General features: G+C 36.2%; 2 protein-coding genes and 1 pseudogene across 3 annotated transcripts; all 3 read right to left on the bottom strand.

Moving 5' to 3' along the window:
- Window positions 1-3,986: 3,986 nt before the first annotated feature.
- LOC140991335 (protein REDUCED CHLOROPLAST COVERAGE 3-like) lies at window positions 3,987-16,978 on the bottom strand. The gene is made up of 23 exons (XM_073461249.1): window positions 16,586-16,978; window positions 16,441-16,502; window positions 16,241-16,333; window positions 16,036-16,108; window positions 14,469-14,765; window positions 14,305-14,366; window positions 13,762-13,893; window positions 13,627-13,668; window positions 13,015-13,542; window positions 12,139-12,293; window positions 11,166-11,652; window positions 10,143-10,205; window positions 9,960-10,061; window positions 9,549-9,857; window positions 9,386-9,478; window positions 9,205-9,306; window positions 9,013-9,117; window positions 8,326-8,459; window positions 7,600-7,783; window positions 7,288-7,419; window positions 6,748-6,860; window positions 6,588-6,666; window positions 3,987-5,918 (listed from the first exon to the last, which is right to left on the bottom strand). The coding sequence occupies exons 1-23, from the start codon at window positions 16,653-16,655 to the stop codon at window positions 4,308-4,310; spliced, it is 5,028 nt and encodes a 1,675-aa protein (XP_073317350.1). The 5' UTR covers window positions 16,656-16,978; the 3' UTR covers window positions 3,987-4,307.
- A 4,588-nt stretch (window positions 16,979-21,566) lies between these two features.
- Window positions 21,567-22,999, bottom strand: LOC140956270 (uncharacterized; annotated as a pseudogene).
- A 236-nt stretch (window positions 23,000-23,235) lies between these two features.
- On the bottom strand, window positions 23,236-27,946 carry LOC140956265 (signal recognition particle subunit SRP54 2-like). Of its 2 annotated transcripts, none has more exons than XM_073412970.1 (9): window positions 27,564-27,946; window positions 27,100-27,199; window positions 26,753-26,906; window positions 25,737-25,887; window positions 25,507-25,655; window positions 24,951-25,051; window positions 24,672-24,829; window positions 23,957-24,071; window positions 23,236-23,740 (listed from the first exon to the last, which is right to left on the bottom strand). In XM_073412970.1, the coding sequence occupies exons 1-9, from the start codon at window positions 27,792-27,794 to the stop codon at window positions 23,412-23,414; spliced, it is 1,488 nt and encodes a 495-aa protein (XP_073269071.1). In that variant the 5' UTR covers window positions 27,795-27,946; the 3' UTR covers window positions 23,236-23,411. The 2 variants fall into 2 exon arrangements, with proteins under 2 accessions (XP_073269071.1, XP_073269072.1); XM_073412971.1 differs by lacking the exon at window positions 27,564-27,946 and adding an exon at window positions 27,334-27,453.
- Window positions 27,947-27,983: the final 37 nt, after the last annotated feature.

Here is a 27,983-nt window from a genome sequence, read left to right as displayed (position 1 = left end):
ATGATATATAAACTGGTTTCGGTTTATAATGTGCTACGAGGCTGGTTGTTTTCGATTGTGTGATTGTTAAACAACGCCGGTGTCAACCCTGAGTTTCGAGGCGTGACATTTTTAATCTTAAAAAGGTATACCAAATTGTTCTTTATAGTTGTTACGAGGCTAATACTCAATAATACAATGTTTTCGCCTTTATATTGTTTTAGGCCTTCTACAAGAGACCACACATTGATGAGATGAACTTATCAGACACCAAAATCAATGAGCTTGGTCACCATTATGTGGTGATAGTTGGACTTCTTAAAATCACAATTGGTGGCGTACTACGCAATTGCATCATTGTGCAAAACAGTAGCAGAGTAAAACTCGGTTTTAAAGGCTTTGCGGTCATGTCATTGGACTGCAAGAACATATTTGATGATGATTTTTCGCTACCAGTTGTCTACGGTGGTGGCTCAAAGATGACAGGACAAAAGAAAAGAAGAATGATTTAAGGACGAAGAAAGAGGAAGTTGTGGAACAGCAAGCTGAACCTGCTCAGCAGTGTGTGAGGGCTGGAACTTGAAGAGGATGCCTCGTTGCAAAGAAATCATGTACTTTCTGATGTAAATCCAAGTACTGAATTAAAGAAGCTAAAGACTTGTGCTTGTTACTTAGATTGTTACAGTTGAAGCTGAACCTGCTCAGCATTGTGGGAGGTGGGCCTTCACCTCCCCTTTCAGGACTCAGCGGCCTCGCTGAGGTTTGCCCCACCATCCCGAACCGACGCGGAGTCGCTCTGATACCAAATGTCACGGCCCAGCCCACTTGTGATATTATCCGCTTTGGCCCGAGACCTCACGGCTTTAAAATGCGTCACAAAAGGTTTCTACATGTTCATTTAAATGCCCAGCATTTCTCTCGTCATTTAACGATGTGGGATTTCACCTAAGGGCCTTCACCCCCTTTCGGGACTCAACGTCTTCGCTGAAGTTTGCCCCCACCATCCCGAACTCACGTGATGTCGCTCTGATAGCAAATGTCACGGCTCAGCCCACTTGTGATATTGTCCGCTTTATCTCGAGGCTTCACGGCTTTAAAACGCGTTACTATGTGGGGCTTTCACACACACTGGCTCTGATACCAAATGTCACGGCCCAGCTCACTTGTGATATTGCCCGTTTTGGCCCGAGACCTCACGGCTTTAAAACGCGTCACAAGGAATTGTTACACACTCGTTTAAATGCCAGCATCTCTCCTGTGGTTTAGCAATGTGGGATTTCGCCTCAGGGCCTTCACCCCCCCCATTTCGAGACTCAGCGTCCTNATGTGGGATTTCGCCTCAGGGCCTTCACCCCCCCCCCCATTTCGAGACTCAGCGTCCTCGCTGAGTTTGCCCCACCATCTCAAACCGACGCGGAGTCGCTCTGATACCAAATGTCACGGTTCTGCCCACTTGTGATATTGTCCGCTTTGACCCGAGACCTCACATCTTTAAAACGCGTCACAAAGAGTTGCTACACGCTCATTTATATGCCTAACATCTCTCCCGTGGTTTAGCGAGCCCTTAGGCGAAATCCCACATCGCTAAACTACATATAGAATGTGGTTTCATGTAAGAGGGATGGGTCCCTTTTTCTTATCAAATATATTTTGGTTCTTTTAATATTGCTATGTTTGCGCACTAGAGGGAATGGATACTTGATTTCATGGATATTTGATTTCCTTGAGTTATTTATTCCTATAAAGGTATTCTTAAATATATTGATAAAATATGTGCCTTCAAGGTTTAAATCGATATTACTCATGTTAAATTATTAGCTCAATTTCCATTGAATGAGATTAGAGATCAAATCGAATCCTCAGTCGAGTTCGAGTAATGATATATTTTGGATTATCTATTAATAATCATTCTACTTATATTAATGGTATATATATATTTACATCTTAAAAATAACAAATTTCTTGTTTCAGTAAAAAAATTTATTACATGGAAAATAATATATGTATCGTTACAAATTAGGTTACAAAATGCATTTGAAATTATAAAAACTATAACATACTTATTTAAAGTGTAATCATATACTGTGGATACAAAGCATGAAAAATATCAAGTCTTCCATCCTAATTGGATAGACGTGTAAGACATTTTTTTAAAATGTGTGTAGCGAAACCAATGAATTTTTGACTAATTAGACTCTTAAACAAGTAATTGTGTCAAGCAAGTAAACTTTGTTTACATTTTCATATTAGGAGATCCCAAAAAATACTCAATCATCAATAATTACATCGTGAGATATTAATTCACTATAAGACATCGATAGAATGTTTATTGATTGCAAATTGAATATTTAAATCAAGATTCAAATTTTCTCAGCACATGCCTAGGATGAGAAGACTACCACTGATGAAAGGTGCAAAAGCTATCCCCAAATATTTTAAATGAACATCAAAACTAATATCGATAATTAATATAATCCAAGTACCTAAGTATGATGAATGAGCACAAATTGGGAATTTAACATTAAGCCAGCAACACAAGAATTTCACTTTACTAAAAGTCATGTAAAGATTTATTACCGTCTCAAAAAACTCAAATTAAGAAGTAAAAACATAACTCAAGCTACTGTCACGATCACTTGACAAATCATTGAAGACTCACTTATTAACTTCTGCGCGTGAACAGATTTAATATGATTTTACTTCTAGGCATAACAGAATATCCATAAACAACTAAAAATGTACATAATACAGAAGTTAATCTCAAACTCAACACATACCAAAAATCTAATCTTCTACGACTTCATCACTACATAACCTAATAAATAACTACAAACTCAACCAAGCCAAAGTTTGAATATTTCTACTTAATAAATGAAATATAACAATTAAATAACAAAGGACAATCATTTCACCTCGTGCAAACTATCCGGCCATTGCACTAAAACATGGTAACCCCGAGGCTTTTTGCTGCATAAACCCTTTCAAATCCATTACTAGAAATCCCTTTCAAATCCTCTGCCGCACAAACCATCTCAACTCCCTAAGAATAATTTGATTCCTCTTCTGGTTAAATGGGCTGAATATGATTTTAATAGATTGAGTTACTAAATATAATTATTTTATGGGCTGAACATTATACAAAAATTACATATACACCATAACTACTAATTAAAAATATTGATCCAAGACTGAAGCCCACCCCAGCCTTTGGATTGGCTCTCCCCCGTTGGCGTCACATTATTATTAATTACTAGTAAAATCTGTAAAATACAAAACTCACTGCAAGAATAGATACTCTGAGAATGCGTATAATAAAGAAAATTTAAATTTTGATTTTGAATGAAAATAATGTTCCAGCAAAAGAAAAAATTGGAAAAAAATAGTTATTGGTTTGGAAAATGTGGTCAAAAGAGACGGAGAAATGTGTGTGTGAGACATGAATTTGAAAACTGAAATATTANGGGGGGGGGGGGTTATTTGACATAATGATTATTCATGTTAGGAAGCGACATTAAATATCCCTTGTTTTGTGGGCTGCTGGAGTTGATCTAAATATTAATCCAAACACTATTAAGAGGTCGTATTTGGGGATTTGTTCATGCTATCATATCAATAACAAATGTTAAAAAAATATATGTAACCCCTTGTATTAGTTAGATTAATTGTTGGGATAGTATCCATAAAATAGCATTGAACAACGATTTTTTTCAGTGCAACTTGACGTGAGGTGGAGAAATTTTTGTTTTACTTGAGAGTTTAGAACCCAAGCTTCTGCCTTTTGTACTTGAAGTTTATGTCAACTCAACTATAAGGTAGTGGCTGAGCAACAACCTTTTTAAAAAAAATATATATAATTCGTCACACTGGCAAAGGTTAATACATTCCATGTGGAAAACCCCATAATGGAGATTTTGTCGTGGTTGTCAGCATCTTTAATCCTTAAATAAGAAAAATTGTAGTGCTTATTATTCAAAAACTTGTCTATAAGCAACATACTGGAAAGAATATAAGAGCTTGACCCTAGGAAACTTATATATTCGTCAAGAAATGGCAAGTATCTTCATGGAGAATTATAACTAAACCGCAAGAGAGCAAAGAATTAACAAATTTATACGAACACTTCACCAAAAAATTCAGGCGAAAAACCCACCAAGATCCACCAATCGAACACTCAGGAGGAGTTTATTGAGAAATACTTTGTTTACACGTCCACCATCCTGTATCTTGGAACATTTCCACAGCTTAAATTTTCATGTGAAGGCACATACCTCTGACATTTGTCGTTGAAGAAGCGTAACGATCGTCTAGATCTTTCGGTAACCTCTCTTTCACCTCACAGATGCACATAAGGATTGTCGACTGTACAAGCCATGCACACCATTTGGGAGTTGCTGCCGGTTTTTTTTGCGTTTTGTGACAAGCGTAAATCCTTCGCTGTCTCTTGTCTTGTTCATGTTTACATCTTGCATTTGATGAGTTTTTCTATCATTCCCATCAAAGATCTTTATGATTGCACTGTCATTTGCAATTGCTTCAGCAGAATCACTAGAATATTCATACTTCTTGTCACTAATAGGAGTGATGCTAGTGGGGTCAGAAGAATTCTGTACTGAATTTATCATGAAACTTAGAAGAATCTGTCTTGCTAACTCTGCCTTCACTGCATCAGACCCGTTTTTCTTGGTCCTTTCAGTTACTTCTTCAACGAGATTCTCTCCTCCAGAACCTGAATGCACCGTTTCGTCATATGAATTCTTATTGCTGCCAGGTTTTGAATCTTTAGCGGCTGCATTCATTTGCCACGCACTTCTAGGAACAAATGCAGGTGCATTTGGATTCATGGTAAAGCCATTTAATTCAGAAACTGGGATTTGGTGATTTGGGAATCCATGTCTGACCCAGAAAGCATGGCTTGCTCTACGATACATAGGCGATCTTGGACCACGAGGAATTCTAACAGCAACTGATTGAAACCCCATTGGCTCTGCGAGTGGACCTTGGCTGGCCACTAAGTCATAGACACTAATGGCAGAAGTGGAGTTTAATGAATGAGTCAAAGAGTAGGAACCTGGACTGAATGGTTCGGCAGAAGCCGAAAGCTTGGTTCCATTTGTTTCTACAGAATTCTCCTGGTTGCCGGGATATGAAATATCTTCAGCATCCGAACAAGAGTTTGCCAACTCGGACCTAGCTTCAAGAACTTCATCTTCACTGTCCCCTTCTGCATTCTTGGGATCTGGTAATGAGTCTTCTACAAAAACTCCTGCCCTCACATCCTGTTGTGCTGTCTCTTTTGGACTTGTGGAGAACCGATTGCCAGATTTTTCGTCACTTAATTCTTCTACTTTCTCCAGTAAGGGCTTAAGAACCGTACCTGGTGCTGCCACGGCTACTTCTTTGTATGACAATGATTTTGATGCTATGAGAGTGGCAGGAACTGGAGAAGCTTTAGTTACTGATGCAGGACTTCTGGACATCAAAATTTTTGCCTGCGCTTTACTTGAACCATCAGTCGTATATAAGGTAGCTTGCTTCAGGGGAGACACTTCAGCAGGAACTGTCTTGAATGTCCCCTTACCCCCCAGTGAAGTAACCTCCTTTAAATAACTGCCATCTTTAGAATTATCTGTCTTTATCTTGGCAAGATCTGGACGCTTTCTGTTAAACTTTCTACCAGCTCCATTACTGGGCCGTGATTTCGAATTGGCTTCCTGCCACCCTTCTAAATTCAATTCTTGAATGCCTTCTTCTGAAAATGGACTTACAAAAATAGCTTCGGCGACAAATAATGGTGCTTGGGAGGAGTTGGTATCTGACTTTTCCTCTTCACTGCTACTTTCTTCGGTTGTTACACTGATTTCTACACTTTCATTCCTGACAGCGTTTTCATCTTTTCCCCCTTGCTGCTCTAGATGGGATTTTCCAGCAACTGGAAAAACCTAGTAGAAAATATTGCAGAAAGTAAATTTGTAGCCTGAGAATAACCAAACGTTTATCTATTCAATAAAAAAGTCAGTAATAATAATGATGAGTGCATATCTCATATAACAAAACGAGTTTGCATCAAAGAATAGGAACTAAATGTTGTTCACCACAAAGGTCAAGAATAATCAAGAAAAACCATCATGGAAGAAAGCTAAGTTTTATCAGAGTTGAATGGCAGGAATAGAAAATTACTGGTATTACAGTTCTCGGCAACATAATTTAGCAAATAGAGATCAATTCAGAAGAAAATGACATGCACAACAGCAAAACAGATATTCATTCATGTAATAAATTTTTTTTTTAAATAAAATAATTTCAACAGCTGATTTTCTTGAATGGAACGAGGAGGAGAATCTCTCTCTGTCCCTAGACTTCTCCCAGGGATTTAAGTAGAACATTTTGCAAATGGAGATCAATTCAGTGCGCACAAGATGAAATTCAAAGAAAAAAGTCTTTAATTCAACTAAATTTGATTTCGATACCAACACCATCAGTCAAAGGATAATGAACTAATGAGGGGTCTTGGTGAAAAATCCCACCTACATAGTTGTAGATTAGTGATCTGTGTAGGGATGAATTTGCCATAAAAAGGTTCTTGTTTCTTGCTACACAAAAGAGAATACCTTAGAACGACGTTTCCTCTGAGCATCAGCTGATTTTGGCTCCTGATCTGGACTTATATAATCTAGGAGATCTGACACACTGCACGAGAATTTTGATTGTATTGGTTTTCCAAAATATGGAAGGTGAAAATCAAGTAAAATTGAGGTACCATATGGATACCTCAGATGGCCTTTGCTGGCAATAGATGCATCTGGTTTGGGAGTTCCATTATGTGCTGCTTCTTGCTGTTCCAAGGCTTTTGATTCAAAATATTCAAGCCATGCAGCAGCATCCTACATGTACTCAGAAAATATTATCTACCCAACTTGCCTAATGTTGTCACGAATTTGTTAAACCTTCATAGCAAGCCATAGTTAGAGTGTCTGTGTCTGAAGGTTCATTCACAAATAAAAATTGCAGTCGTGATCAAAACAGAAAGCTCCCTAGATTTCCAATAGCTATAAGCAGAAGCTTTTGGCAGACGGTTTTCATATAATATGCATGTGCTTATGAAATTCACAATTCTACAATAGAGCCTTTCTGTAGATGAGTTTAAACTGAATGTTCCAATGTCGGCCAACTTGGAGAAGAAAAATTGCAAGTACACATCAAGAAACAAGGGCAAAGGTTTTCCACCTTTCAGCATGGTGCAAATGATAAATAGCTAATAAATGTAAGCCTTATAGCAAGAGGAAGGCATGAGTTCATAAATTTGTGAACCTGAGTCCGGAGATCCTCTGCTCCCATTTTAGCCCGCAGAATTTGCAATGTAGTTTGTTCATGCTGCACGCTCAGGGAATATGCTTCCATCAACGAAAATGCAATGGCTATCGCATGATAGCTAGCAGCAGTCTGTCAGACAGTGATAATCATATTAACTGCCAAGTTCCATTATTTTTTCGGTAAGCATGGGCATGATATTCATGCATGCAAATAAGCAGCAGCTTGTTTGTCATGACTTGTTAGTGCATCCACAGAAAGTCTGAATATGGACATCACATGGTAGCACTAATGGATTTGTACAGAAGTTACCTGTATGTGATCTGCACCTAATAATCTTTGATTGCATTTGAGGGCTTCATGCAGATATCTGAGAGCGACATGAACATTGCCCATACCCTCTTCCATCATAGCCATATTTATGTATGTAGCGGCCGTATTAGGATGAGAGAGTCCACATGTAAAATGAAGAAGGTACAGTGCACGGTTCACATATCTGCTCATAGACAAACACATTGAAGTTATCGTTAAGAAGCTAAGAACAAGAAGAGATGCAAGAATTTTGTGCTGAAGGAGGAAAGACCGGAAAAAGGAGGGAGGGGAGAACCAATTAAAATAAGTAAATTTCATACAGGATAAGAAAAGTCTATGCCGTTATTAAGAAAATTACTATGTATTGAAAAGGACGATGCTGATCACCAGATTGATCATGAAAATATAAAGGATGCATGGGAAATAGTAAGAATCACAAGATTTTTCTTTTTTTAAATTGCCTCCATAGACCGGAATAGCATAAATCACAAGTTTGACGAAATAAGTTTAAATGCACCCAGTTTAGCAGCTGAAATACATTCTTGGATGAAGGGCTGACTACAGATGAAACAGGGATACAATTGAATTTCAGGATATCCAACCTTGTAACTTACTTTCAACATAGAAATTATTTAGATGCACCTTTATAGGATCATGATATGAGAGCAAAACGCAATTCCAGATGATAAAATCACTTCAAGAATCTAACAAGCATATCCAACTCACTTTAAAGCCAACTCAATGTGTTGAAGACGATAATAAAACACTGATAAATCTCCATAGCTTTTCATTGTATCAGGATGATCAAGCCCAAGCTCCCTCTCATTGATATCTAACGCCTTTTGCTGATATATGGTTGCCTATAAAAGAACAACTAAAAGACAATCAAGTTGAATATCCTCCCATTCGATAAAATTATGCACTCATAGTTCTGCAGGCACTATATCATGGCCTATCCTACTTCGGGAAAATGGTCTTACATCCTGTAGAAGCTAGATAAATCTGCATAATATCGCTCATGGAATTCCGGACAATAATTAAAACTTTGACTATTTCATAAGATCCCGTAATGATGCGGATTTGTCTGTTCTTTTTCAGGTTTTCAGTGTATGCTGTTAAGAACACTATAACTAGAACTGCCATTCTTTTATTATTGAATTGACAACCATCATAAAACAATGTTTCATCATGGAAATTCAAATTTCAATGTCCCCTCAGGAGTATTGCAGTTACTCTTCAAATTTGACTTAATTCTTATAATGCCAACCTCCACTCTGACATCCATACATCATTGATTTATTTACTTAATTTAATCAATTCATTAAATATTTTTTTGTGGGGAGGGAGAAGGAAGTACTTGGTGACGTATAATTAAGTTATATACATCAAAATCAAGTTGAAAAACTTCATCACCTGATCAAAATCTCCAGTGTGGTATAAAACAACAGCTAGAAGACTGTAAGCACTTGCAGTTGTTCGATGATATGGACCACAAACAGCAATCATCTTTGCCAGAGCCTTCAGTTTAAAATTAAGCGTAAATTTTTACCTATGGAGACATGAGAACAGCACAAATCACTTACATACAGGGAACAACTACAGTACCTTTGTTCCATATTTAACAGCATCTTCTAGCTTCCCTTTGTCAAGTGCAATCTTGGAGGACTCCAAAAGAGTTCGCCCATCAGCAGAAGAGCATACTACATGCTGTAGTTTTGAAGTCAAAAGAAGTTATCATAGATTACCTGATACTTGATTAGATTTTCTAGTTTTTGCTTGCACCTACCTTGCAGACTGGTACCAAGCTGATGACATCAGATTTCTTAAATGGAGTGGAGCTGTCCATATCATAGTCTTTAGGAACCAACTCTAACCCAACCTAAAAAAGAGAAAAATTACCAAATCCTTCCCAGTTATACAAAATTTAGTAGAATAAGTTAAGGTAGAACCTTATGACAAAGTCCTCTGAGTACGGATAACTTTCTCAAATGTCGGAATTCATCTTTCAGTTCCCAACCAAATTTTTTCATTAGAAATACATGCAGCCATGTTAATTTGAGCGCTTGATCTTGCACGTCATCATTTTTGGATTGGGAAGACCCTAGCAAGAAGTTTAAGGTTGCGGCTATTGAAGTGGACATGCTATCCATGCTCTGAACAGAAGCAATTACAGCTTGAAGCAAATGTTTAAAGGCTCGGGTAACCATCTCATGAATACAAAGAGACTGTATATGAGGAAGCTTCTCTGCAAGTTCAACCTGTTTTAAATAATAATATTTATCCAACTTGAAGCATGAGAATTTCATGCGAAACACATATAAGCGCACATGTACACACACACAAAGGCAGATTTCACCCACCACACGACCTAAAGAACGCATTTGTAGCCCTCTAAGATGCATGAAGTCGGTCAATGTATGCCCATCTACTGGAGAAAGTTCCAATGATGCAAAGTCTGCAACCTTAAAAAGGAAAAGAAATAACCTCATTCTTTAGAAGCACTCCAATAGTTCATTATGACTACATTTATTAGCGAGTGATACCAGCTTAGGCAGCGCAACATCATCATAATATCCCTGTGCCATCTTGACCAGCTCATCCACTGACTGCATGTTGAAGCACTGAATTATAAGGACCCATGCCATGGAATTATCTTAATAATTGAAGGAAAAAATAATAGTGCTTGAAGAATTAGCTCGAACTGTTCGAGCCGAGTACTTCACCCATCTTGCTTCGTGGTGTTCACGCGGATCAAGTTACATCCACTACCTTCAAAAGGATAGTCTTGGAATTTCATATTTCTGACCCCAAGAACTGCCACAATTTTTTGAAGGTGTTCATCTTGCCAGCAGACAAAGCCACAACCCACTATCCTTTTTCAAGACTAAGAAAATCAAATTGTTAATCTATATTATAGCCTTATGGCACCTAACATGCCATCAAAGACACCCATTCCTTCTCAGACAAGAGACCTGAGTAGAGGGAGAGTAAGAATTTGTACTACCCTATCCATCCAAGTCAAAATCCAACTCTTGTGATTGTTTAGTACTTCCGGCAACCAATAACAGTCTTAAAGTACGAGTTTCAACTCCAGTGGCTACTAGAAGACTAGAACCTTGTATGCTAGGATGTAATGAGAGTTGTGTAGAGCAATTTATGGTACGAAAAAGCACATATACTACTTGAGATGGGGCATGCAGCCAACAATAAAAAAGGAAGGAGGTAGAGACGATTGGAGAAAGGATGTCCGAAACTGAAGAGCTCTTCTCAAGTAAATATTAGGGTGTAAACCTAGATACACTATTAGGTTACAAAAATGGCCATCTATGCTCACTTTTCTAGTACTTATCTATTTTGAATCCAGCTCAATGACCCATTCTCTTTCCTTTCTTCCTGCATCAATCGACCTCATTCTCTTGGAGGCCGGAGATCGGCATTTGAGAAGTAACAAAGAACCATTGGATTATTCTTTTCATCCTTTTAAATATACAAGTTCAAAGTTATGAAGAGAACCATTGGGTCAGGAACCATTTTTCTTAAATTTTAGTCATGTTAAAAAATAATACCTTGGTATGAAGACCAACCCCATTTTCTTTCAAACGTGAAATGGCCTCTTCTGGAACATATTTCAGCAACTCAGATGTAGACTCAAAGATCTTTGATTCCCCCATCTTAATTTCCATTTCTAGGCTGCTGGATCCAGCACAATGCTCTTCATCCTTTAGGCTAGGAGTTGGTGCTTTCTTTTCCTTCTTCGCTAGCATTTTAAATTGTTTCCCGAGTCCTTTGATTACTTCTTTGTCTCGCTTGTGACCGCCAGAGCTTTTATCTGCTGGTGTTTCCTGCTTTTGTAGATGCTGTACCCAACAAGAACCAAGTTCCCATCTGATGGAACATCTTGTCACTGCAGGACTATCTTCGAGCTTTCTCATACTATCCTTCATTACTTTTTGGACCAGACATCTTGAAGAGCCAACATCCATCAAATCAGGCCGGAGAGTTGGGCCTCTGACAGATGATTCAGTACATGCCTCATTAAGCATTACTCTTAAACTGTAAATGATTGAACCACTTATCAATATATCAATAAGGATATAAGTAAGTCAAAATGTCAAATTGTGTAGTCAGTTTTTCAGAACATGCGACAAATAAGAAAGACAACAAATGATTCAACTAAACATCTAGGTCCAAGTTTGGCGACTCGCCTACTTACATTGTGAAACATAACCTTAAGGAGACATTCAATGGATCTAACAAGGAAGCCACCCACTTAGGTATTGAAATGAATTTTAAACGATATATCGTATTATGAACTACATCTGCAGGCAAATGTGCTAATGTTCCTCTATCATATATTAGCCATCAATTCCTTATCACACAGCAACAACTTGTGGAATCCATTGTAAGCAATGCTTCAACTGAACAATGCTAATGCTAGTGTACCAGATGCAAAAAACTGAGCAATAGGAAATTCTAGCATGCAGTCAAACACATTGTGTGTAGCACACATTTGCAATAAGCAAAGATGAGTCATACAACCTATTAATGTTAAGCGCATTGGACCCACCATCTTCTTGATCCTCAACTAGAACATCTTGAATAAGGCTCTTTCCCCTTTTAGCATTTCCAACTACCTCAACTGTTGCAGTGTAGCCGGACTGCCTCACAACTACTGTACCCAAGGAGGAAGTATCCTGAAAATAAGTAGGACACTTTTCACTCTCGCAGATAACAAAGTTTGCCTGGCTAAAGAAGGGAGTATTGAGGGGCAATGATGTAAAACAGAGGAATTCAATTTGTCATATTGTTTACGATGGGAAAAGAAAGTTAGCATCATACAAAAATTATGATTATCAAAAGTGACACAGTTAATTTGCTTCCATCAAATAGATGTGACCTCTTTATGAGAATGTGAGGTGATAATTATATGATATTCATATAAGAGAAAATAAGAGATTAGCTAACAGATTAATACTCTGACCCACATCAAACTTTATGGAAAGAAACAAAGAAACAGGCTTGCTGTTGAAATTTAAAGAATTCACAGATGGATAAATTTGAGAAAGCAAAAATACACACAATTTAACTCTTATTTTTATATGGGGAATACGAAATAATGAGCTTATCTACTTTTTCTCCATTACAAGCTCCTGTACAGATTTCACCTAATCCTTGAGTAGAGGCACCATCATTTCAGAACTTCTATTTCAAAAACTGAAACAAAATAATCTAATAATATTTAAACCTATAGATGAATGTTAATTATTAAAAATTACAATTTCATTTTCGGCCGTGCATTAATCCATAAGCTCCATTTTAAAAGACATAATAATCAGGTGTAACAATGCAAGGTGATTAAAAATGTTCGCCAGCCAAAAATTTAATAGTTGTGCAGAGAAAGTAGGAGATACTCACATGTACGACTACACTTTCATCTGCAGTTATTCCTTTAAGTAGATTTTGCTGAGAAATTTCTTCAGCAGAATCATTAGAGGTTTTAGAACCAAATATCTTTGATTCCCTTTTCAAGTTTGTGACCGCATCATCCCTTTTCACCATAATAGAAAGGTCTCCAACGCGACTCTCATGCACAACTGAACCAGGAAGAAAATTTGCAGTGTCATTAGCAGTGGAATCCATCACTTTTTTTATGGATGAAGCCGCTTGAAAGATGGCGACATCTAGAAAAAGATTATGAACCAAAAATGCTTTTCTATCTCGAACCACTCTCTCTTCTTCAGTTTTACAAGGAAGGCTAGCCAATATTGCAAAATCTGTAGCCCACTGTCTACTATCATACACTCCGCATCTTCCCTGGCCTCCACCATTTCCTCCCCAATTCTCATCCTCTCTAGGAAGGGGCATGAAGTTCGGTGCAGAATCAACAATAGACGGAGGAGCAAGCCACGTATTGGCACGGAAACCACATGGTAGGTTACCGAACTGAAATGAATACCATAACAACTCATTTCTCGTTCTAGTATAACCTTAATTGAATGAGAATTTCCTAGCTAAATAATAGGTCACCTTATTGTGCTCGATGAAAGCTTTTATCAAGGATGCATATGCCTGCACAAAAAGTATCAATTAATTGTCCTATAATACCACATGGTCTTAACACATTTGGATTTTGGAGTAACAAAATCACGTGGAAATGCTCACATTGGCAAAAGCTTGGCTTTGTTGTTGCAGAAGATCCACCAAAGAATGGCTGTGCAAAACTTGTTTGCCTAAAGTGTAGAACCCTTTCACATTTGCCATCACTTGTATTGTCTTCCCATTGCATATTTTTATCTGCAACCATGTCGTAATATCATCAACTGTAACAGTCAAGTATTATCTCAGATATAACGCTCGATCCTCCATTGTTCAGCAGCTTTCTTGTAGATAGAAGCCAAATTGACTTATCAAGAAGTTCTTTACTTCAAATCTTTTGGATAAATTATAACTTAATCTTAAGCAGAAGACAATGAAAATGAGACAACACGATGGCATTTCATGCAAAAATATTAAAGCTCGACATAGACTCCAAAATTGCACACTAAAACAAATAATGTAAGTATGCAACAGCCACAAGGAATACTATATCATCTTTCAGATGAACCAGGGAGCAAAAGAAAGTATTTTGATCAGAATGCTGCACTTTTATATGATAACCAAAAATAGCACTACAGTCCGCAAATAAAAGAATTCAAATAACCGCACCTGTACTGCGAAGTAGTCACCATCTCGCCGCATTTCTCCATTACATTCCACTCTTTTCAAATCTGCAAAATTTTAGCAGCAAATTTTTTTTTTCAGGAAAAATGTATACGATTCTAATAACTAGACAGAATCATAGAAACAGTGGAGGAAGAAAGTGATCTGACGAAGTATGGGAGGAGATAGGTGAGAGAACGAGAAGAAATCGTAGAAATCCGAGAGCTTCGGAATAGGCTGGATCGCCAACATATCGTGACATTCCGATATCGCCAGAGGCGTAGTCTCCGGTGACTGAAACTCTCCATCGCGTGTCCGTGCCACGGCGGCGCTCTGTTGGATTTTGTTCTTCTTCGGTCGAGATTCCGACCCACCGCCCTTAGGTTTTCCGAATCGCGTCGTGCAGGCGACGATGTCCAAAAGCCTCCGGACGTGAGATACAGCAAGCGACTCATCGGAGTAGTCCTCTGCAGTGACAGTGGCATTTTCGTTAATAACATGGAATCGGCGGGCGAAACGTTAAATGTGTTTATTAAGTCAATTTTTGCATTCAAAGCACGTTTTTCACTTATAAAGTCATTTTCAAGGCTTTGATTATTGTAATATTAAAGAATATAATCGACATGGGAATTAGAGATAACATTTTTATTTATTTAAAAAAGAGTGGTTTTCTTGACTGGATTAACTATTCTAATAAGTATTATTTGAATTTTTTTTCTTAATTAAACTACTAAATTTACCATCTTTATTTAAGGTAAAATAAAAAAAATTCACGGTTTATTACAATTAGATTTCGAACCTAAAAATTCTTTCTAAATTTGAAATTTTGGTGTCGATCGGCTTTGGCCATGGATGTACATAAACACTTTAACCTTTGAATCGAAAATTGTTAGTACAAAACATGGCTTTCAAATTTGGTGGGCAATTAATTACATGGGTAGGTAAGAAAGACTCATTTTTACTTTTTTTAAAAAAAAGATTTCCATATAATTTTTTTTTTACAATTTAAGTTGCATCACTTATATAAAAATAATATTCGACATGCCCTTTATTAATTTCTTTTTTCTTATTCTATATTTGACTCTACGATGATTGTGGTGAATGACAAGCATTGGAAAGTGATTGGCTTGATACTTAATAATAATAATTCTTGAAAAAGGCCAATCCATAGAGGCGGCTATAATGTAATGCTTATTTAATTTACTTTCTTAATGAATGTTTTATTTCTAAACAATAAAAAATCAAATTTTTGTTCAATTATTTGCATTAGTTGTTGCAATGTAATGAGATGTGGTTACCCTTTTGCGATGTAATAAAGGTAAATGCAAAAAACCCTCGAAGATATAATAGAAATTTGTCTCATTTTTCTCCATTTTGATGAGTTTAATAAGTTTTCTTGATTAACCAACCAGCCTTTTACATGAACTAAAAAGGAATTTTTCAATCAAATTGAGGTTACAACTCAATCCAATATAGAATTTTCTTCACCATATCTTATTATACCCTCCCACTTATTTTAATGGGACAAAAGTAATAAATGCAACACAAAAAAATTATCAATGTAGACCTCACACTAAATTAAATTTTTAATGTGGATCCACAATTAATATATAGGTCACATAAAAATGTTCTACACCACAAACCACTAAATATTCATTTAAGGCATATTATAAATTTTTTTTACCACCCCAAAACCAAATACTTGATGGTACATCTACGAGTAAAAGTTGTACCTACCTTCAACCATTCTCAGCAAACATGGCTTGAGGCTGGTGACTTCTAGTTTTTCACTCAATTTCTGTCCTTTTACCTGTTCAATTCGCAGACAAACAATTCCAAAAAAAAAAAACCCCATTTTTAATTTGTTGTTTTTATTATTAAACTTCAATATCAAGAAAAACACACAGACCAATGTGTGTGTCTGTGTGTGATATAAATTTACCTCGTGGGAAAGAGAATAGTTTGTAAGGTGGCATGTTTCAACGTTAACTGCCAACAGCTTCTTCACATCAAGAATCTTGTCTGTCGAGATACCCTTCATTTATGGATAAAAATATTTTAAAATGAAAAATCAAAATGGGATTTTCGAATAATAATCAAATCAAATGTGAATAATTAACAATAATATATCAAATTGAGTACCTTGAGCACAACTTGAGTCTCGTATGGGGTGATTACACAGACATCAAGAACACTTGGCACAACTGCAAAACCAAGAAAATAAATTTCATAGAAACAACAAATATATATATATATATATATATAGATTCCAAGAAAAGATGCTCACCTTTCTCTTCTTTCTTTTTCCTTTCTGATTTAGCTTTATGTCCCTTGCTCCTACTCGACTTAGGTGCCATTTCTCGCCAATCCTTTCTTTATTTTCTCTTCTTTTCAAAAGTTTTTTTTTTTACTAATAACAAGAAAATATTTATATGTTCATATATCTATATATACTTAAAGCAAATTCAAGTAATCCAAGTCACATATGAATGAATGCCCAGAAAAAGAATAGGAAGAAGAAAAGCCAAGAGAAATCTAAGGAACCATGTATGATTTTTTTTGGTAAGCAATGGAAAAATGAAGACAAGAAGTAGAAAGGGAAGAGAGTACTGTGTGAATTTTGAGCTGAGCTTTTTGGTGAGAAATGAAATCTTGTGAAGGTTTGGTGGAGAAGATAGGATAAGGGTTTTTATGGGTTTATATTTGATAAGGGGATTTGCAAATAAATATTGGCCTCTCTTTCTTGGTTTCTTAGTTCTCCATTTGCTATTGTTATTATTATATATAACCTGAATTTTATTCTTAATTTGTTAATTATTTAAAGTTTTTTTATTAAATTAATTTTTTTAAGACAATATAAATGAAAAATTCAAATATTAGAAATTAATCTATATTTATAAAACATAATATATGAATTACAAAGTATTGGATGTCCTTTCAATGCAATACATGTGATGTCCTTTTCTTGTGAGGAATTATAGCCCATGCATTATTTGGACTCAAACAAGAATTAAATATTTTTTTATTTTTTAATTAAAAAAATTTAAAAAAAAAAGAATTAGCAGGGTTGAGAGGTAGCCATTGGATTCCTGACACGTGGAATTTTTTAATTGGGCCTTCTTTTCTCCAGCCGGGTTGCTTGTTTTTATCAAGCGTTGGCATCTTTGATTCTTCATCCCATTTGTGTGGTGATTTTGAGACCCATTTTGGTCCTTTTTGTAGGTGAAGGGCTACTTAATTAATCTATTTAATATGGTAATTAATTTCCACCAATTATCAATTTTTTCTTGTTAATTAACATGGTTTGTTTCGATTTCAAATCCATTATACTACATCGAGTCGAAACAATTAAATACATGACGAATCCAAACTTTGATTTAAAAAAATGATTGGTTTTAGTTCTATTATTACGTGTAAAGAGAATTTTTATTTTAACGTGAATTCGAACTATTTACTTAAAATCTTGTCGTTATTATAATTTTGTTCGCAGAACGCGGAGAATTAGCGTAATTATGGGGTGGGGGTTTTCAAAAACAACAAATAGTAAAGGTAATTTGGTTTGCTTCGGATCCTCCAACGTTGGGAGGTTGTCATCCTAATTCATAAATGTTTTTATTAATACTGATTGTTATTCTGTGAAATAGCAGACACAAGTCATTCATAGGTTAAAAAACATGAACTTCGGACAACTATCTCTTTGTACGTGGTACACAAGGCACAGCTACGCATGTGCTTTCAAGTCATTCGATATTTTGCCATTTGTTTGTATATCTCAAAGGCACGCACACGTACACACACATATCTAAACGAATCGAATCGAAGTATATATATATATATATAAAAGAGCTCGAGCTTGATTTGAAACTCGAATAATTTAAATTTTTTACTCGAGTTTGGCTCGAATTATAGTTTGAATTTGGGTTCAACTCGAAATATTTGACCATGTTCGTGAACTATTCGAATTATTTCTCCAATATAAATACTCAAAATGTTGAAAATATATTAATTTAATATATAATTGTATTATATTAATAAAACATCAAAAATAGCGAACGGCTCGTGAATTAGAGAACCAATTAATATGTGTTCAAGTTTAACTCGAAAAAAGTTCATATATGTTAGTATTCAACTCGAATTCGATTTGGATTATAAATTATAGGTTAGCTCCTGAACATTCAACATATAACTGATGCTATCACGGGAGGTCTGATTCAACGTTTTCTAGATCATCCAAATGGCAGTCGGCTGCAAACTTGACTACTTTTTACTCTGTGCTGCACAAGACTGCTATTTGGAATTAGACTCTCTCCACGAACAACATTGTGGTTACAAGACCACATGCACATGTTTTCTTTTTCCATTGGTATTGGAGTACATTTAATTTTGGAAAGCTGGTATTCAAACAGTAATGCAGTTTGCTGATGGTGGGTTGAAATCCACAAAGTTGTCCTTCCTTTCTCTGATCTATAGGCTCCTTAAATCTCATGGTTTTATTCGTGATTTAGATGAGGAGTTTTCGGATGTAAGTGAGCTATTGAAGATTTCTCCAACTTATTTTAAGGGAAACGTGAGGGTGGACACCTCCCATGGTTTGAATCTAGTGTTGTCCCTGACGTTGACAACATGTCCTCATCGTATGTTGTGTTAAGATCTCTCCATAATATCTACAAGAACAAATCGACTTTAGCAGATTGCCTGTGTCAAGGAACTAATTGCCCACTACGACGCTTGGGTAGCTGAATATTGCCTACTACTGGACATGCTTGAGCATTTTGGTCGAAAAAGGGAGAAAATGGTACAAGGTAGCAAAAATTTCTGGTGAATAAGATGGTACAGATGCGGAAGCAGGACCCTCCGGCTCCGATCAAGGAGATGCAGAAGAACAAACTGACATCGATGCATTTTGAAGCAATTCCCTAGTCCTTTCCATTTATCTCTATGATGTTGCTAGTGTTTGTTGTTGTTTGATGCTTCGTCATTTAATAATTAATTAATATTCTCGACTCGTGTTGCAAACACCTCTAACAACATCTCATCTAACATGATTGAATTCATGGAGAGATATGTCTCTAACTCAGGAGGAGTCGTGTAGATCAGTTTGTGTATATAGCTCTTAACATTTTTTGTGTGTTTTGTCCAGAAAGACAAAAAAGATGAGATTGAAAGGAAAACAAGCTTTGACATACAAGACATAATTTATTCATTAATTATATTTTGCTTTTTGATAATATTACACTTCAAAATACTCAAGTAATAGATTTTTGTATTTCTAGACTAATGATAATTAACGAAGAGATTAATAATTACTCTAGATATGATATTTTGTTTTTAAAATAGTTTATTTCCTAATAAACTCTATTTTCTATGTTTGTTAGTTATCTATTCAAAAAATATCTCTAGATCAAAGAGACTATATATATCGAAGAATATAAGCTGAAAAGGACGGTGAGAAAACAAGAAACTTGTGTGTTGCACAGAAGAAATCAAGTGCTTGAGTCTCGCATTATTGCTGTGTTGCCGTAAAGTATTGAAGACTTTCGAATACAACACCTAACCAAAGTGTTGCCAGAGTGTTCTTCATTAAAATGGATTTCGGTTCACAGCGTTTGCGTCCGTTGTTATTTGATTATTTTTGTTGATAAAAATTTAGTACACGCTTTACTCACTATTTGTGTCAAGAGGGTAAGTTTTAAGTTATTCAATAGTATTCCTTTTGTATGTAAATTGAATACATCTTCTAGTGAATCTTTTGCTACGAGTCTTGCACGAATAATCAGTTGTGTCTTAATTTATTTACATAAAGTTTTGTGTGCTAAATTGTTTATTCAACTGCATGTTGTGTTAAATATTATAACACCACACATAATACCTATATATGAAACACATAATTCTCATGTTATTTAGTAATTATATGTTAAACAAATCTTTTAGGACCCTTTTCCAACTGGCTTATTATAAAATACAACTAAAATTATGAAGCGAATAAGCAGTGCAGCTCATGTAGACATTGTACCAAAACACCAAATAAATAATTGCGATGAGTTGAATTGAATATTGGTATTGTTTAATTTGATAATTTTTTTAATATGAAAGAATTTGACAGTCGTCTTACAGAATATACTCATTGGTCAAATGCTACGCAAGCATAAGAATCGGCAATCAAGAAACCAAATTTGACTTGGAATCTTATTAGATTGTCTTAATGAGAGAGACATCAAAGATGCCAATTGAAAGCATCCAAGATAAAAGATGTCAAAATTTAATGAAAACTTGATTTATTTATTTTAATATTTGATGGTTGGAGCAGCAAAAAATTTAATTTATCAACTTGTTTGTATTATGATTGAAAGATTTGAGTGGATTTAATTTCAAATCATCATCTCAAATCCAATGTATATTTTTTAATCATTAACAACAGCAGAATTAGAATGAAAGATTTAAAATCAAAGCAAAAACTTGTGTGAGACGGTCTCACGGATCGTATTTTGTGAGACAGATCTCTTATTTGGGTCATCCATGAAAAAATATTACTTTTTATGCTAAGTGTATTATTTTTTATTTTGAATATCGGTAGGATTGACTCGTCTCACAGTTAAAGATTAGTGAGACCGTCTCACAAGATACTTACTCTAAAATCAATTATGTTAAGCATTTTTTTGCTTCAATTTTTAATTTACTATCCAATTTAGTCATTTAAACATATGCATTTCAGTCCTCCCACAAATCCAAATCTTTCAAGATTTGAAATCAATTATGTTAAGCATATTTTTTTGCTTCAATTTTAATTTACTATCCAATTTAGTCATTTAAATATATGCATTTCAGTCCTCCCACAAATCCAAATCTTTCAATTCAAACATAACCTTAGTTTTCCCAAATTTAGGGGTTGTTCGGTAAGAATTTTGATTGATTTAATTAAAAAGTTTCTTAGTACAACTTCATAATATTTTTTAAAAGGGATTTAAGAATTTTTGTATTTAGTTTTGCTGTGAATTTTGAAAGTTGTTTGGGGGGAAATTATAATGATGGTATAAATAGATAAAACAGGAGATTCATCACTCTCTGATTGCTATAATTTTAAATAGATTTTTATTCGCTTTGCTAAAGACTACCTCAGTTCATACTCCCATGTTGCATCTTAAAAAACACTCTCTGATTTTCCCGAATTGAAATCAAAATCTCGAGCATCTCGAATTTTTACTCACCAACCAGCATCAAAATATTTATGGCCTCAACCAGTCAGATCCGCCGGATGTGTTGGAATTCATACCATATTCCAAACATTCGATTTGCGAGTGATTTGCAACAATAGACCGGTACAAAAAAGATTTCAAAAAACAGACATGATGACCAAAAACATTTGGTGCACCATGTTGCAATATGTATGAAGGTTGAATGAAGTCGCGATGACCAAAAACACTTGATGCAATGTGTCGCATTATGCATAAAGTTTGAAGGAAGTCTACTTTTTTAAAAAAAATCTCTCGTATAGGTTTATTCTCGTAAATCATCGTACGATTTGCTCCACGAACTAGGACAACCGAACTCCACCAGGGGATTAAAAAATACAACTATACATTTGCTAACAGTGGCCCAAGACAATCAAGAATTCACCAACAGAATACATACTCAGCAAACAATACAGCTACATGGATAGAATCACCTCAAGGCCCTCGGTTAGAACCAGGACCAAGGCATCAAGCACAAGAAGCCTACAATGCAAGCTGATGGATTTATCCATCTGCCTCTCCACGGATTGAGGAACTGAAATATCACGATCAAGCAGGCACCCTGAGGAGCAATCCAGCTTCGCCAAGCTACCCTGCAAGCTCTTAGAGAAATGATTCACGCTCACTTGGACACTCATAGCATCTCCCCTCTGCACAGCCCTCTCAATTCTGGTCTGAGCACTCGAGCCTATATCAACCGCCGCCCCCATCCACTTGCTCTCCTAAAACAGACAGATTCCTAAACTCGGAGCCTAATGTGATTGAAGTAGTCGAAATCTGCAAATGCAAGTCCCCACATTTACTCGCGGAAACACCCAAAACTTCCCCAACATGTTTCATCCTATCAACGAAGCTTTGCAACAAATTCAATTCGGGGGCTTTCACTACAGTCTGGGGCATTTCTCGCGAATTTTCGAGGGCGAGCTGTAGCTCGAGGACATCTGCTCGTGATAGGGGCTTCGAAATGGGCACGTCTTCGACAACAGCTGATTTATACCCTTTTGCTTCGAGGGTACGAAATGGCACCGCTTGGTTCGAATATGGGGGCGATTTCTTCACCAATTTGATCTGGAGACAGCTGGAATCGGAGTCCCTGGACAACACGTAGGTGGCGAGGATGGAGCGGTGTGAAGACGGATGAGGTCGATGGAGAATGCGATTTTGTTGTCGTTTTAGCTTGAGATTCGGTAGTCTTGGAAGAGGGATTCCTTCTTGAACTGGGCAATGGATTGAACGCCATCGGAGTTGAGGAGGTTGTGGAGGAAGAAGGCGTGATCGCCGGTCAAGAAGAGGTGGCAAACTTTGCCCATCTTATCCAGAGCTGGGAGGATTCTTTTCTCCAGCAGGTTTACGCCATTGTCAATGAGGAGCGCTTTGAACTTCATCCTGATCGGAGATTCAGTTGAAAGATTTGGGGGTTTAGGGTTTATGGGAGGGAAGGTTTTTGTAATGTCGCGGGAAAATTGGAGGAAAAATTTATGCTTAGCGGGTTTTGAAAAGGACAAGAGTTATAAGTAATTGTGTTTCTACCCACCCTTAAATTTTTAATTGTTTCAAACCACTTTGCTTTATGTTTAAAATACTTCATCTCACTCAAAGACCTCCCGGCTCCCACGTATTTAATGTAATATAATTGGTTATTAAATAGCTGAATTATAATTTTTTTATTCATAAAAATCAGGTCTGAAGATCCAAAAAGGTCAAAATCTAAAGAGAGACGTATAAGATAAATGTACATATGCATTTATACAGTGAAGGGGGAGAGGAGAATATTATAGGGACTTGGAAGAGCAGAACTGCCAAAATTTATCACTCCCCAGTTAACAGCACAGAGTAATTACAAAATGAAAATTCAACCCTTTTTTTTTTACACTAGTGAAAGTTCTATTTATCCCCACCTCCAAACATACCCATCATATCCTTGGCAGAACCCATTTGCTTCATCAAGTTCTGCAATCCACCCATTCCACCAATCTGCTTCAACATCTGAGGGGGAAGCACTTTGCTCATGTGTTGAGCGTTCATATTTCTCGATAAAGCACTCATTTCTCCCTTCTTTGGAATCTTGAGTCCCTTCATCTTGCTCCAAATCTTGGCCAGTCGCTTGTACTCTTCCAGCATTTCCATTACGTCCCTCACAGGACGACCACACCCTCTAGCTATCCGCATGATTCGTGATTCGTTCATTAGCTTCGGATTGGAACTGTCCAACTCTGGAATATTTGCCATAGTGCAATTAGAAAAATATACTTGCAACAATTAACTTGATTCAAGTATGGCATGGTGATTGGTGAGTTTGGGGGAAAAAGAAAAAGGCGTCTGGTACAAATTATTTTAAAGTGAGTCGATCATAGGTGGGCCCATGATAATCTATACAACTTTTACACTTGATCAACACGCACATATATTAGTCAAGGAATCAGTTTTACCTTCATTAGTCATTGAATCCATCATGGTCATGTATCTTTTAATCTTTGCCTGGCTTTCCTTCTCCTGGCCTTTGGGCATCAACTCCTGACTAAATCCTGGAAGCATAGAGAAGACCTACAAAGAAACAAGCATGTTATATTTATGGAATTACTAATTAGTAAAAATCTTCTAGCTATACATACCCAGACGCATAAATGTACCCAGATGCATGAATGAAGCGATTAAAGAAAAGAATAAGTAGAAGTACAGCAGTAAAAAAATCATTCGGCCATTGAAAGGCATTCAAAGAAGAACACATCCATTCAAACTTAAGTTATGCTAACTTTTAATTTAAAATTGTGAAGACTATCTTCATAGGATTAAACTTAATTTAGCATCCCTAATGAATGGGATAGTGATAAAAAAAAAGTAATGAATGGCATAATGATCAAAAAGTAAATCATAAGGCCGCCACTTTAGGTCCATTTAAACACCTTCATCCTTTAGTAGCAACATCTAGTACAACACAAAAGCATTTGTATGAACCAAAAATTGAAAACAACTTTATCAATAGGGGAATATACTCTAACATCTATTGAGATGCATTGAAAGCCGGAAAGAAGCTAAGCCAAAGGAACGAGTGATATAGATTAACTAACAACAATCAAACATGATGGATTAATTAGAACAGCAAAGCGAGCATTTAAAACTCCACAAATAAAATAAATGACAGACCTGGCCAATTGGACCCATTTTCAGTATATTCTGAAATTGCTCGTACATTATCCTCAAAGTAAAGTTTCCTTCGGAAAGCTTCTGAAGTAGTTCAGGCTGTTGATCCATGGGAACAACTTCATGAATTTTGTCCATAAATCCAGACCAGTCACCCATACCTGATAAAATAGATAATAGATTACTAATCGAAACGAAAAAATATTTCCACTTGTGCGAATAATATCAGCACAAATCTGATTAAAAGCAATAATATATTAACTATAATTGAGGGATGCAAACCTAAAAGGCGGCTAACAAATGGTTTGACATCAAATACTTCAAATTCATCCATATGTTCACCCGTCCCAATGAATATGACTGGACTTTTTGTTGCTGCGACTCTGCAAATTGAGAGGAAAGATCAATTGTCCACATTACATGGTGTCATCGTTATTGATGTCCGTGCAAGATAGGTGATTTATTCACCTAACTTAAATGTATCAACAGTGTAAAGTCATCATGAGAACAGTACTTTAAAATTATGATGCCATCCATCTAAAATCAATAGCAGTTGCATCTTACTACACTTCTTACTATGATAAGTTTAGCAACCTATACATTACAATACACATCTATAAACTCTCAAATTTCAAATCTTGAAAAAGTTGTGCTCATAGCACCAAATAGATCTGTCCACAAACTTATATACCCTGAAAATACAGCAAAAACAGCCCAACCATTCAATCATAAGATGCTACGGTGTAGAAGCATAACAATAGATGTGGCACGCATCAATTCCAGGTTTAAATATATTTGCTAGAACTAGAAAATTAAAAAGAATTATGTTTAAACTTACGCACTAAGCGCACCACCTCCCTTCGCATGACCATCCATCTTGGTGACAATCACAGCTCCAACTGCAACACTTTGCCTGAAAGCCTGAGCTTGATCAAAGGCAGCTTGACCAATGCTGCTATCCATGACAAATATAACAAGGTCTGGTTTCTGGAATATTTGAATGAAGATTTAAGCAGAGTAAATAGAGACTCTGGACTAACAAAACAGGATAAGAACAGAAACACTAACCGTTGCTTCAGAAACTTGACGCATCTCTTCAAAGAGAGCTGCCTCCTGTTTGTGGCGTCCGCTTGTATCAACAATTATAAGATCACAATTTTCTTTCTTAAATCTTTCAACTCCTTCAACAGCGATACTTACAGGATCGGACTCTGTATAGCTGTTATAGAAAACATTAAGCCAAAGCACTACATGAATAAAATAATCTGTAATTCATGCATAAATTACAATCTATACATAAAAATAAGGAAAAAATCAAGGTTCAAAATCCACAAATTTTAATCAGTAAAACTGAAACACGCTACCAATTCTCCACATTTGATTGAAAGCTTTCTTTTGAAACAATCATGGGTATCAATGCAAAAAGAACCAGAGGAAGCACATTTAACATGAAATTTTTATACATGATCCAATATAGTATTCAAGTTCCAAAACTACATTGGTCAAGATTTCATTTTTATTCTACCTCAGAGAAAAAACAGAATAACGTAAGAGTCTAAATGCATAAAAAATAGGTGTAAAAAATAGTTCTCATTAAAAAAGCATAACTAGAATACAAGGAATGTCAACAAGCAATTCAAAAATAAAGTATTACTACAATTTTACAAGCAAAATTACAATATCTACAGCTGAATTTTATGTTGAATACTACAGAATTTAAGCTTGTATATCACTACAGAAACTTTTTTATCATATAAGGAAATGCATCCTAAGCTTTGTTAACCCAAACCTAGAAGAAATGACCCCAGCTTTTTTTCATTTTCTGTGATACTCGCTTGATAAACATTCATATAATTCTATCAAGTATAAACTTGAAACTGCATCATAGTAATTTCATTGTTAAGCTCTATCAGTAGAAACAGATAGACAAATTTTCTCTCTACGTGACTTCACGATCTCTTCTGGAAGGATTAGTAACGGGAATTTCTGCTTTCTATTGTCAACGAAACAATTCCAGAAATTCATGACATTGTGAAAAATTAGGAAGAAACAAATCCACTAAATACTGAGGAAAAACAAGGCACCTTCCATAAAAAGGAATTTTAGCTTTGGTGGCATTCTGCTTCAATTGGTCAAAAGCACCAGCCCTGAAAGTATCTGCACAGACTAGTGCAGGTTTCCATCCCTTCTTCTGGTGGTAGTAAGCATATTTTGTACATGTGGTTGTTTTCCCCGATCCTGTGAAAAGTACACATGAATAAGTAGATCCTGTTTCTAAAAAACAATGGAAGGATGCGGTCAACCAACAAGGTTAAGTGGTGGAGCAAGTCCCCAAAGCCATAGGACTAAGGGCTCGAGACTATTGGGTGCGTAGGTAAGAGTGTATGAACTCACACAACCAACTTGCAGTTACTCAAATGCAAAAATATACCTTGCAAACCAACAAACATAATCACGCTTGTTTTTCCTTTTTTTGGAGTGAATGAGGGCTTCCCAGGATCCAACATCTTACACAGCTCATTAAAAATAGCCTGCACAGAAGCCAAAAATTTGTAAAAACAGCAAATAACAGAGATGAAAAAAAATCCTGAGCGTAATATATCATAGGATATCAAAAGTCATAGCAAATTCAGGAAACAAAACTATAACTACAGAGTACAGCTACCTCTAAATTATTTGTGCATGAGGTTAAACGGAGAATTTTCGTTGCCCAGATTCAACCACTCATATACACACCACGCATTTAACATCCCACAAAAGCTAACCTCGACTCAACCCCAAAACATAGATCAAATATTTCAAAGAGAAACAACTCAAACTTTTTCCTAGTAAAATTCCCATTCGAAGGCTATAATCAACTATTAAGGAAAGCAAAATTCCTTCCTTTTACTTCACCTGTTGAATGATTTTACGCTTATTATGGCCCGCAGCTAGATCATCGAGATTGACAATATTTTTAATATTTGTCTGCATATCACGAACGAGCTTGAACTGCACATCGGATTGAAGGAGAGCGCGCGTGATCTCGTTGAGACAATCGTTCAGCACCTTCTCGTCAATGATGGTCGCATTGCTCATCTGCTGAAGAGCGCGGGAAATACTTCCACCCAACTGCGCGAGCACCATCTTCGCGGCTTGCTGGCTCCGTTCACTGTGGTATTATCGGATTGATTAACGAATCAGAGATCTACAGGGGTAAAATTAGGGCTAAGGGTCGAGGAGTTCGCCGATGGAATGAAACGAGGTGGGTGATTCGGCCATACAAAACGACGTCGAATTAACAAAGTCCCCGCGCCGCTCGTGTTTAATTTTTTT

This window comes from Primulina huaijiensis, chromosome 13, assembly GCF_012295235.1.
Source record: "Primulina huaijiensis isolate GDHJ02 chromosome 13, ASM1229523v2, whole genome shotgun sequence".
NCBI lineage: Eukaryota > Viridiplantae > Streptophyta > Magnoliopsida > Lamiales > Gesneriaceae > Primulina > Primulina huaijiensis.
Note: the sequence above shows the minus strand (reverse complement) of the source record. Positions and strands in the feature narration are given on the sequence as shown.

Bases quoted from the DNA above. Each gene is read 5' to 3' on its own strand.
- LOC140956265 (XM_073412970.1), bottom strand. From the start codon at position 27,794: ATGGTGCTCGCGCAGTTGGGTGGAAGTATTTCCCGCGCTCTTCAGCAG. The intron at 25,052-25,506 runs GTAAGTTTAAAC...CTCAATTTGCAG, and splicing joins GGAGGTGGTGCGCTTAGTGC to AGTCGCAGCAACAAAAAGTC. The intron at 24,072-24,671 runs GTCTGTCATTTA...GTTTCTTTGTAG, and splicing joins AAATGGGTCCAATTGGCCAG to GTCTTCTCTATGCTTCCAGG.
- LOC140991335 (XM_073461249.1), bottom strand. From the start codon at position 16,655: ATGGCACCTAAGTCGAGTAGGAGCAAGGGACATAAAGCTAAATCAGAA. The intron at 16,503-16,585 runs GTGAGCATCTTT...TTGGTTTTGCAG, and splicing joins GAAAAAGAAAGAAGAGAAAG to TTGTGCCAAGTGTTCTTGAT. The intron at 12,294-13,014 runs GTGAGTATCTCC...ACTTATTTTCAG, and splicing joins ATGAAAGTGTAGTCGTACAT to GATACTTCCTCCTTGGGTAC.